The sequence below is a fragment of the Crocuta crocuta genome, unplaced genomic scaffold, assembly GCF_008692635.1.
Source record: "Crocuta crocuta isolate KB4526 unplaced genomic scaffold, BGI_CrCroc_1.0 scaffold128, whole genome shotgun sequence".
Lineage (NCBI taxonomy): Eukaryota > Metazoa > Chordata > Mammalia > Carnivora > Hyaenidae > Crocuta > Crocuta crocuta.
Genome location: NW_027532232.1, coordinates 3,260,133 through 3,272,913, shown reverse-complemented (window position 1 = coordinate 3,272,913; position 12,781 = coordinate 3,260,133). Strand labels below are relative to the sequence as shown.

General features: G+C 38.5%; 1 protein-coding gene across 1 annotated transcript in view; it reads right to left on the bottom strand.

Annotated features, from left to right (window-relative positions):
* CNTNAP2 (contactin associated protein 2) overlaps positions 1-12,781 on the bottom strand; it is a 1,422,049-nt gene that overhangs the window by 1,062,698 nt on the left and 346,570 nt on the right. Inside the window, exons 9-10 of the mRNA XM_077778041.1 lie at positions 8,640-8,783; positions 4,746-5,010 (exon numbers count right to left, since the gene is read on the bottom strand). Of these exons, the coding sequence (XP_077634167.1) occupies positions 4,746-5,010; positions 8,640-8,783 (409 nt within the window). The remainder of the gene's footprint in view (positions 1-4,745; positions 5,011-8,639; positions 8,784-12,781) is intronic.

The window sequence follows — 12,781 nt, the reverse complement described above, 5'->3', positions numbered from 1 at the left end:
GAAGCAACGCGTTTCTGAATGACTTTTCTAAAAGGTTTACATGAATAGAAACTGATTTCTTTTTTCAATAGGTAAGAAAAGTCACTAATAGAAATCACTTCCCTTCCACTATATAAATACTGAACACAGGTTTTATGACCTTATTAATATGGTTAGACCACAACTTTAGAGTATTATTGTAAACATCTGTGCATAATATAGTGGCATAAAACTGAGGAATTTTGCAATAAAAACATTATCTCAAATACTAGGTAGTGTGTGTGTGTGTGTGTGTGTGTGTATTTGACTATACATCAGACAGTGATACACATGAATACTTTTTTACTACTGTTATAATATCACAACGTTGTGCCTGGAAGATACATTGAATTTTCCAAAATGTAATGATGGAGTAAATATCCCCAAGCTGCTAGAACTTCAAAAATTCTAATTCTTCATATGAGAAGACATATCTATAGGTCAATGTTTTCCAAAATGTAGGTCACTTGTTTTTAGGTCATAAAATCATTTGGTGGGTCATGAAAATTTTAATGAAAAAAAGGACAAAAACATCAAAATTGTAAGAGTGCATCTAGGGAAACCTGAGGGGCTCAGTTGGCTAAGCATCTGACTCTTGATTTCAGCTCAGATCATATTTCACAGATCGTAGGATCCCAGAACCTCCTTGAGATTCTCTCTCTCTCTCTCTCTCTCTTTCTGTCTGCCCCTCCCGAACACATGTGCACACATGTGCTCTCTCTCAATAAATAAACTAAAAAAAAAAGAGTGCATCTAAAGTAGCAAAGTAAGTTTTATTCCGTGAAACTCTGTTTCAGTAGGAATTGAATATAAAATGTTTTCTTACTGTGTTCTTAACACAATCATTTAAATCTGGAAGATGTTATGCCGACCGAGAGAAGCCAGACACAGAAAGGCAAATATTGTATGATCTCACTTTTATGAGGAATCTAAAGGAGTAGAAGTCAATAGAACCAGAGAGTAGAATGGTAGTTGCCAGTAGCTGGAGGGTAGGGAAAATGGAAAGATGTTAGTCAAAAGATACGAACTTTCAGTTATGAGATGGAAAAGTTCCAGGGAATCTAATGTGCAGCAGGTGATTATAGTTAATACTATACTGTATACTTGAAATGTGCTAAAAGAATAGATCATAAGTATTCTCACCATGCATGTGAACATGCACGCGCATGCACACACACACACAAAGTGTGAGGTGACAGATATGTCAATTAATTTGATTGTTGTAATTATTTCACAGTGTATATTGTGTTGTAATTATTTCACAATGTATTTTACCACACACCTTAAAAATCACACTGCACAACCTGGACAATGTATAAACATATACAATTTAACTTTGTGGATCCTATCTCAAAAAAGTTTGAAAAACAATTTTTAAAAACTCCATATCATTTAAAAACACAGTTCTAGGTCTACTTTCTCCAGGTTTCTGACATGAAAGTTAAAACAAATGGGAGGCTCAGGTGAATATACGTCATCCATCTGATCCTTTTTGCACTCCCCCCCCTTTCATTACTTACTCTTAGTTAAAGGAAATGGATAAATCTGTATTTACCACTCACTGATTAGGGTTCTAAATAGAAATAAATATAGTGGAATGTTTTATAAAAATTGATGATGTTGCAATTTGGAAAACATTTTCACAGAAAGATAACCCACTCTGCAAAGTAAAGGTAACTCGGAGTTTAAGTGAATTTTACAAGTTGAACCCATTGTCAAAACTGAGACCTGAAATTACTCATAAAATAGAGGGAAAAATACAAGGAATGGGTGAAAAATATGTTGAATATTCTCTAACTTATAGGATTAGTTTGAATTCATCACCAAAGAACAATGTTGTCCAAGATAGAATTAAAAGGCTTTTGAACAATTTGAATTACTTTCATTTTGGGCCAGAGAACTTATTAACTAAAAACAAAACCATGTTACAAGTTTCTATTAACAAACAGCACTTGAATGTCTCTATAATGACTTCTCAATGTACTATGCTAGAAGTGTTGTGTGTGTGTGTGTGTGTGTGCATGTGTGTGCATACAGTAATGTTACCAGTGACTGCTTTCCGCTTGTAAATTGTCCATATCTTCTACATTTTTACAACCAAGCTATTTTTAAGTTTATTTATTTATTTTGATAGGGGGGGAGAACATGAGCAAGTGGGGGGAGTGACAGAGAATCCCAAGTAATCTCCACACTATCAAAGCAGAGCTAGACACAGGGATCGATTTCATGAACCATGAGAAAGATCTTAACCTGAGCCAAAACCAAGAGTCAGACACTTAACTGACTGAGCCACTCAGGCACCTCTACAACCAAGCTCTTATAATAAAGTAAAAAAAGACTGACATTCATCAGTGTTCATACTGCTGATAAGAATAGGGTATATATAATATAGACTATTTCCCTTTGTTAAAGCAAACAGTAGTGCCCTGGGATTAATTTATCTTTCTAAATTATTTTCTCATTGTTGCTACTTGCACTAAGTTACTCATACATTTAACTGAGTTTGATAAAATGCTTTAAATACAGTTGAAAATTGCGTTCTGTGAACTCCATATGTATTTGCAGGATAGATGAATGTAGTCATATACTGAATCTCTTCTTTCTTTCCTTTAATTTTTAATAAACAGTTTAAATGAGGATAGACATAACTTTTAAAAAATGTATGTGCATCTATATTTACTTACTAATCTTTCTAAAGCTTGAGCAGTAATAACTGATGTGATCTTGATTTCCACTATGTGTAGAGGAAACAAATATTTGAAACAGTAAGTTATTTCCTTGGAATATATAAAAGCAAGATTATAGAAATGTTTAAATTTCCCATCAGTTTCTCTTATTTTGCACAGATTCTTCACTAAATTAGCAAAAATTCTGAAGTCCAATGTAATAATATTTAAGCAAATCTATTAAGGTAAATTAGTGGTTGCATATTGGATACCTTTCTTATTTTTTCCTTTTATTTTTTCATAAATACAGTTTAAATTAGATGAAAGTACCTGAGAGTCCTAAATTAGATCAGATTAAATTAGGAAATGTTTACTGATCTATATATTTAAGATCCCATCATTTCTATTATAATGGTTCATGTTACATGGAAAACCACCAGGAATTTGGGTTTGTTCAGAGATGCCAAAGGGAGGACTTCATCCTTATATTTTTATGTATTTAGTCATTAGAAACAAATCATTAATCATAATAAAATCTAATGGGGAGTTTTCCCAGTACGGTAGATATTTCTATGTGTATGTGTTTTATGTGCTATTCTGGAATCTCTAGATATTTTGTATTTGCTCTAAATCTCCCCAGGTAAGTCTATACTGGGAAGTAGTGATAAAATATGGCTGATCAATCATTCAGACACTGAACATTCAGCGGAAAGCAAAACTAACATAGTGAAAACAGAAAAAGTAAACATTCAGGCATTCCACAATAGCTTTTGATTCCAACAATGTGTTACATCTCTGACATAATGGTCCCTATATCTTCTTTGAATCCTTCTCAGTAACAGTCTATCCACCGTGCCCTACAGAAACACAAAGCGTATTTTATGAAAAGACGCATACCCTTCAGCAGGAGATACTCTGTTAGTGAACACTGGTTCAAAGGGCCACAGTGTTAACTCCACAAACATTCCCAGAGAACCTCTAATGTAACAGGTGCTGGTCTACAGGTTAGAATAGAAGAGACCTTGCTTCTTCCCTTCAAGACCCGACAGCCCACAGGAAAACGAGATGGACATAAATAATATGATGCGTTAGAAACCATGTCAGGTGTATACATATGGTGTCACAAGTGAACACGGAATATTTAGAAATCAGAGTCAGTGGTCATGCATTTGAGCATTTTGCCATGAACTTGCTTTCGCAGTATTTGATATATCTATACAATGTGTTCTGTCAATGTTAGTTATTCCTGTTTTCTAAGTAGTCCTTTACAAATTAAAAAAAATTAAAAACACTATAGGAAGGAACATCTAGAGAAATTTGATGAAAAGTCGTACTATCAGTTTTCTATCATGACTAATTTTTCTCTGTTATAACATCTCACTTTGTGATCCTAGCTTTCTTTGTATCCCATTAGTCAAAGATTATCCCAAGGTTGCTAAGTTTGTTCAGTTAGCAACAATATGACCCAGCCTCAGTGCATCATACCATTGTGAGGTCAAGTTTAAAAATTGCCCTAAGCCAAGACAGTCGTCCCTCAGTTGATACATACATCTCATTATTCCTCTCTGTACTCCCCCCGTGTTGTAGCTGTTTTCCTGAAATATTACATACATATGGTGCCACGACTTTGCGGTTTTGCTTCAAGCAGTTGAATATAACTTTAACATCATAATTAATATGCACTTGTTACTAACAGTAAAAAGTATCTGACTGTCCATCAAGTCAACAACTACCAGCTACTCTTCTGTTAGCAAAACAGACATTCTTGGTCTGTAAACATAAAATACTCGGACGACTATCCATCGCCCTATTAACGTGGCCTAGCATTTAGAAGCAATAGAAGATTTTGGTGCTGACACAGTCTCACCAACCCTCCTCCTCGCCCAGCCCCCAACCTCCCAGCAAGTGCCCCGGGGCCCCTGCAGCCACCTAAGACCCTCAAGAGCCTGGATCAGAACAGAAGCACCAGGCAGCAACACCTAAACGACAGAAGAGAAGCGTCACTGACTGGAGAAATCGCGGCAACCCTCTAGGGGGTGGCCGCCAGTAGCTCTTACCAACCTGACGAGATGTCTATCTGGCTCATCTTGGTCTGTGTGACGTTGATGTGAACGGCGACTTTGCTTTCAGTCAGGTCGATCTCCACGGTGCCCAAATTATCCGCAAACTGACTGAAAAGCAGGAGGCCGTTTGGGTTCCACGTCCTGAACTGGAAACTGACCGAAAACAGGTCCTGGTGCAGGCGGCCTGGCACCTCCAGGTAACTGGTCGCGTTGAAGAAGACGGGCACCGTGTAGGGCTCCACACACGAGAAACTCAGATTTCCCTGTAAAACAGAAGGACGTGCTTTGACACAAACGCAGGATTAAAACAAGCAAGACACGTCCCTGTCCGACGGCAGGCTAAGCGACAGCTCTGCAGAGGTCAAAGTCGAGCCGGTGCCGAGCTGCAGCTTGGCGGGGACTGGGCACTGGGCCCCGGGCCATCGCTACCCGCAGTGTGTTCTCACCAGCAGCCGCAGGCAACACCAGGACCCAAGAACCCAACAAGAACCGCCTCCATGGACCCGACAGACTGACAACCGGAGGGGGTGGGGGGGACGCACCCCAAGCTGTGGGCAGGAGTGCAGACCACGCAGGCCTATGTGAAGCGCTGCTCTGCTCTCCCAGGACCAATGGTGTCTCCTCCCGGGTGGCCAGGCCACGGCCATCTCCTGGCCGGGCTGTGTCAACTGTTTCTTCCCACACTGCCAGATGGGCGGGAACTATGGCCACTGACACTTTATCAGCTGACATTATGGGGCAAGTCTTCTTGGTTCTTATCCTTATACCTAACATACATGAATTAATATTAACTATGCAGCATCAGCATAACTGATTATTTCAGATTATTTTGTTATATTATTTTGTTATATTAAATGTACATATATTATACGGAATTAATGCTTCTGAAAATAGTGGTATGAATGCACAAACTGAAAACAAACTTGGGATAATTAAAGCCTACCCCTTTCCCCTCATACTCCCTCTATTTTGTACAAAGAAATTTGATTTGCCATTCAGATTCACTAAATGGTCTATTGAGTGTGTAAACTTGATTTGCCATTCAGATACACTACATGTTATATCGAGTGTGTAACTACCTTCCCATTAAAGGTCTAAAAATCTGTGTTTGCTTCCAACTTCTTTTATCCCACCCTAATATTCTGAGGAATATAATTTGATGACATCTTCATCTGGTCCTTCAATTATTTATTTATTTTACAACAACACAAGAACATGGTATCTATGTTTAGATGGATGGTTCTTCCATTTCAGCACATTAACCATTACATCTAAGGCAGGCTGTCCCTCTAAATTAATATTCAAATTTAATTTGCACTTTAGCTTCACAGATGATTATTTTTAAATGCTTATGTTTATTGATGAAAAGAACTGCCTTTGCCTAATAATTGAGATGTTATAACCGACCACATACCTGTGTTGTAGAGACTGTCTCCCTGCAAAATTAAAGGTGCTTTCTGAGTAAAGGTGCTGACTCTGGAGTCAAAGTGTAATGAGGTGTTGAAGCGGTCATCACAGAGGCATGACCGCCAGTTGACCCGTGAGCAGGACTGGGATAATGAGAGGCTCCCCACGTCCTCCCCCATTCTGGGAATGTTTGTGCCACTTGCTTTCTCCACCCCCAGAGGCTGCTCCGCAGATAGAGCCTTGAGACAGAGATGTGGTGTTGAGGCCACCTGAACTGGGTACTTGAGTGAACCCAGTCAGGTCCTCTTGCAACCATAACTGAATCCAGTTAAGACCTCTATGTAAACTTCTCTGACTTGGCAGGCAGTACAGAGATCTACTCATCTCCCAGATGCCTAAGCCAAGCCCATAAGTTTCCTTGCTCATTAAACTGGCCACATACCAGTGGAAGGTGGTCTACCTCCTTCTTCTGTCTGTCTCTCCCTCCCTCAGCATCCAGGGGCTGTTTCAGATTACACGCTCTCCAGCAGGATGCGAACCAATATGAGGGAACGTGTTTGTGCATGAAGACGGGGTGAGGAGTGTTGAGTCAATTTCACCGAAATACCGGCATCTGACATCTTTGAAAGCAGATTTCCTTCATAAATAATCTTTTAAGAGTTGCTTACAAAATATCCCACTTGTCTCTATTCTGCCTAAAATTTTAATACATACATAGATTTTTGTTTAAAAGTTTATTCCATGTCTGTTCATTCTATTGTAACAAATATAATTACAGATAATTTATGCTTTACAACATATCTTTGTTATTTGAGTTAAAACAGCATTTATAACTACAATATATTTAGCAGTTAAAGTTGCCCTGGGAATGAGTTCTCATAGGAAAATCCTTTATAGTTTGGGTGCCTAATGAATGTGTCTCAGAACAAAATGGGAGGTTTGGGCAGAAATAACACATTACTGCTTCCTAACGGTGCAGATAATAGAAAGGGTTTTCTGATGATTTGGCTTCTGTACCTTTTTATCTTAGGCAATGATTCTGAGAAAACAACAGGACCCTGGTGCCATGTTGTCCAAAGGTTTAAAAAGCATATATATTAATACTGTTCCAGGTAAGAAATAACACAACATAGAAGGAGACTACAACATCAGAGGTCATATACTATGAATCCACTCACATTCAGTCATTTTGGAAAGTTATTTTTCTAGGTAAAAATCTCGGTTTCTTTTTTTCATCTACAAAACGTGTATGACAACACCTCTACTCATCCTGTAGTCCTGTTTTCAGATTACCATAAAGGTAACATTCCTAGCACAGCACTTGCGGCCTATTCATGGAGCTATTACTATTTTTCTCTATAGTCATATGCTTGATGAGATCATTTCAAAGTTCAACTTTTTACTCAGTATATGTTATTATTTTTAAGAAAAACTAATTATTAAAGAAAAATTCTCCATTAATTATTTTATACCTGAATCATTTTTCTTTTAATAACCAACCTGGACTCCTGTTTTTCATTACAGAGTTTGTATTTGTCCAATCATTTTGTAAAAAAAAAACCCTAGGCTCAAATGCAGGGCAAAAAAGACCATGAGAGCTCTTTTGGAACGTGATGGAAGCATTCGTAATATCTGCTGTTAGTGGTTTCTCAAAGTCAGGTTTCTCAAAGGTTTCTCTGGGTCTCTCAAGCTCAGACTCTCCCAAATAGTACGCGTAGGCTGAAGTTAAGTCCTGCTCTTGCAGGGCCATAGGGGACATGTACCGAATTTTTCAGCTGGTATCTTGCAGTGATGCTAACTAAGCAGTGTCATGGGGAGGCAGGTATGCTAGAGTGCCCTTCTATTTTTGCTCTCCTCCTTGAAATAGCTAAATCTTGAAACAACTCACGACACAGGTGGAAGAAGATCCCGTTAGGCTCTGTGTCACAGCCTTCACTGCCCAGTGGCAATCAATCCTTATTTCCTTGCCTGCTATTTAGTATGTTCAGGATTTCACAACGTGTATATTTATTTACTGATCTGGATGAACTGTCTTTGGAAACATGGACGTGAATACAATCATATTCCTGGATGTAACACTTTTTAAGATAGTGAATTAAATCATAAACAAGAAACGGAAAGCCACATATGATAAGACATCTGGAGACAGGAAGCCGCCAACCTCAGGGCTGCTAACTTGCAGGGACAAAGCACAGCTGAGGTTTGCCTGTCACTCTGATGTGGGGAATCCAGAAACGTGGCGTCAAAATCCAGTGCCCCGTCTGAGAGAAACTTACCATGTATTTCAGGCTGATCTAACGCAAAAACCATGAACTGGTCTCAGAGTACATCCACTATCTACACATTTTTAGGTAACTCTCAAGTTACTTTTACACTGTTGAGCCAAATCAGTATGATGAAAAACGCAGTGACACTGTTTAATACTCCAGAGAAAACAAAACTTTGATGTTTCTATGTATCAGTATTTTGGAGTGAGCAATCTTACCACATTTGAGGGCTCTAGTTTCTTCCTTCTCGCAAGATCAGTTATGTTGATACCATTGTAATTGATGCTTTCCATGCAGCCTTTGAAGTTCTTTCTACTGCTGGAACTTGGCTTCCCAGAGAAGGGTATGCCTCCGAAGGTTATCTTTGAGAAAAGAAAAAAATATAAGAATTCACACTGTATTTGACTTAAAAAAAAAAAACATTCACAATAAATTAGACAAAACTATTAATACAGCCAAGGTCAATTATTCTACCTCTCCCAGAATATACAGACATTTTTTCTTCCTCCAAAATCTGTTGCATATTAAATTATGTTGTTACAGAAGTGCATAACAGTATCATTAACTCTGGCAATCAGATTATAACTTTACCATTTTATTTTTATTTTTTTAATGTTTTTATTTATAATTGAGAGACAGAGACAGAGTATGAGCATGGGAGGGACAGAGAAAGAGGGAGACACAGAATCTGAAGCAGGCTCCAGGCTCTGAGCTATCAGCACAGAGCCCAACACAGGGCTCAAACCCATGAACCATGAGATCATGACCTGAGCCGAAGTCGGACGCTTAATCAACTGAGTCACACAGGCGCCCCAGATTACAACTTTAACAAGAAAATAGCAATAATCTCTTCCATGTAGCCACTCAAAAGGCATTTTATAAATTTTCCTGAACTCTTTTAAAAGATTTTATCCAGGACACTCTTTTATTAAGTAATATTAAAAACACATTTTTATGTTTATCATTCAAAGATATACTAATTAATGCTTCTCTTCATCATGAGATAGCCAGTACAAGTATAATAATATATCGACAAAACTGCAGCCAAAATGAAGAAATATTGTATTTACCCTGTGTACTGTGTAGACTTATTTTAATCTAAAAAAACCATTAAAGTCACATATTCACTAGACTTATTTTCGATACAGAAAGCAGTTCAAAAAGTCTTATTACTACATTGATTAAGAACATAGTAGGATGTGGGGGCTATTATGTGAGCACTGGAGGCTGAGAGATATCTCTATCTTCTGAATAGATAACTGTAATATAATATCTCTATCTTGTGAATCTTCTGTAATATCTTCTGAATCCTCGGGAATAAGGTGGATGCTCCTTACTGTGATTCTCTGGCTATTATCTATCACCTATAAAAAGAGAGTATGTATTTTTCCATGTATCTTTGGCCAAATTATACCAGTATAGTATAAACTTACTATAATGTAAAATTATACTTAATATATGCATTGCCATAATGATATTTACTGATAATAGTGAATTAGTAGTAAATAAATGTAAATACTAACAGAGCTGCAGTACTAAGATATATAACCTAGATTTTATTTCTCTTTTAATTATTAGTCATTGTTACCATTATCAACTTTTCCTATAAGCAACACTTAAACATTTTTGAATGTCAAGACTGTATTGGAAACATAAGACACACATCTTTGTGTTCTAGGAGGCCATTAGCAAATTATGTTCTTTTATTTAGTGTCATAGCATTTTAGAGGCTTAGTTTGAGGGGGGGAAAGCACAAATAAATGATAGTTTATGAGACAATATGAAAAAACAGAAGTTGGTAATAAAATTACCAACTGAAAATAAAATTTGGTAATAATGGTTAGTTGCATATGTATCATTGACCACAGAGTTTATATATGAAAGAATAGGGAGAGACTGAGAGTCAATATACAGAAAAGGATTAGGAAATGACAAAAGGAAAATTATACTGTAAACTAAAATAATAGAATTATTAGGAAAATATTTTCAAGTGGTGCTAAACTGAACTTATTAGGTACTAAATAAGTATATCTAATACCAAAAGTAAGAATTACTGATAATTACGTGGAGTGTCATACTTTCCATCTACAATTTATTTTACCAATTCTTTCCTAGTTGATAGAATAAAATCTTGTATGCTTAACGACATGCAGCATCACATTTTTAAATACTTTTTTAAAACGTTAATTTATTTTGAGAGAGTGAGCAAGTACAATTGGGGGAGGGGCAGAGAGAGAAGGAGAGTCCCAACCAGGCTATGCTCTGACAGTGGGGCTTGATCTCACGAATCATAAAGTGAGCTGAATTCAAGAGTCAGACGTTTAACCACCTGAGCCACCCAGGTGCCCCACGCAGCACCACATTTTGAACATTATTACTAAATACTAGGTTAAACATACTGTCTCATTCTTTCTCTAGGTGTACAGTTTATTTATTTTGGAACTTTTGTTTTCCTTCGGGATGATGATTAAGCACTCCTCTGGTTTCCCTGGTTTCAGCAACCCTCAGCACGTGTCCTACCCGATCATCAGAGGTGCCCTGGGGAAGCAACAGAGGCTCAATTTACCAGATTTCCTTACAACTAGGAGATGTGGGTTCAAATCCCAATTCCTAATACAACTATTGATATATTAGATTGTCACTTCTTCTGAGTATGCATTATTATCAGTAAAAAGAAGTGCTTGAACCACAAAATATTTTGATATTGTAATTACTCAGATGGCAAAAAAACACAATCATTGCCGTCATTCAATAATCATATATTCATATAACTAATGACTGGCTTATTAATAATAGTGCCATTCACAAACAACCCTGACTCTAAGGAAATAATGACATTCACCATCTTGTTTAATTACCAAGAGTTTACACAGTGCAGCAGAGACTGCTAGACGTCTCTACGTGTCCTTTCTCATACCTTCTTTAGGAAAATACACTCTACAGCGGTGCGCACTGGCTCTCCTGATACGTGGCATTTACCAAGCTGTGAAGCAAGTTTTGGTCTTGTGAGAATAAAGGAGGAGGATGTTGTGTGACTCTAAGAATTATAACTAAAAGGGGAGGAGAGCATAACCTTCTCCACTCTTCCTTCCCACTGGAATGCAAGATGGACTGTGAGGCGCCATCTTGGAATGGCTTGCGATGGCGCCGGAGCAGCGGTGGCATAGAAGGGGACTGGGGTCTCGACGGGCACAACGCTGCAGTTTGAGCCCAGGGCTGCCCGCTACCTCACCTTTCATACGCAAGCATCTGTTACATACCCGATACATAGGAGATTTCTGTTCCTTCCTACGTTTCTTCCAGTGCTATGGCGAATGTGTTTTGCATTCATTTTCCAAAAGGGGACTATAACTTGCCCCCTGTCACACACCAGTAAGGAGCAAAAAGGGATGCAAACCCAGGCCTTTGGTCCAGTTTGAGCCATGAAGTTGATTCTCTACAAAATCCTAGCTGGTTTCTCTCTAAAACCCTAGCCACCCAGCTGTCAAGGGGGAAGCACTGCTCTGCCTCCCAAGCAGAGCTCTGCTGCAAAGGCAGTGGCACAACAGGCAGAGTGGGCATCCCCTGGGATTCAGCCCGAGAAAAGAGAGAAGCCAGGCCACACATCAGGGTGCGGTCCTGCCCTGTGGCTGATGTGAAGGATGTGTATCTGTTTGCCTGTGTAGCCTTCCCAGGGCACCATGGGGCCAGCAGCTTGCCTGCAAGTGGTGACCGGCTCCCTCTGCGGTGTAATGGCTCCAGGAATGGAGTATGGTGAACTCTTAAGCCGTCCTCCACAANCCCGCCATGAGCGACCTCAAAGGAGCAAGTGTGTTGTCTACTGTTTCTTCCATGACGTACATCTCTGGGAACGGTTATGGGTGTTAATTTACCCCTGTGGTGCGCTGAATCCTGCTCATGCTGGCTCATGAAAATGGATTGTTAAACAGAGCCATCGTTAAAAATTAAATTATATAGATTTAAATTACATTACATTAAACAGAAAATAACCACTCAGGCCTCATCTATTTTTTGTTATGTATGTTCTTGAGATGATTCGTATTTAGTCTATAGATGGGATTATTCTATCATGGTGTGGTATAATAAATACATTTGGTCTTTGTTCCCAGCTCCTGGCACAGAGCTCCTAAAACCCTTGGAATTTCCTGACTGATAGCAATGTCTTCAATTATTCATGTCAAGTCCCCCTTGGGGTCTGAGTCTAGTTACTGTATGGATGAGTCAAAGAAATATACCCCAAAACACTGAGAGACTGACTCAATTCAACTGACTCCTGATTCTTTGTCAATAAATTTACATTTCTTCCTAGTGTCTCTCTCTAATAATGTCTCAAGCCCTGTCATCTATAGCTGAAGTTCTC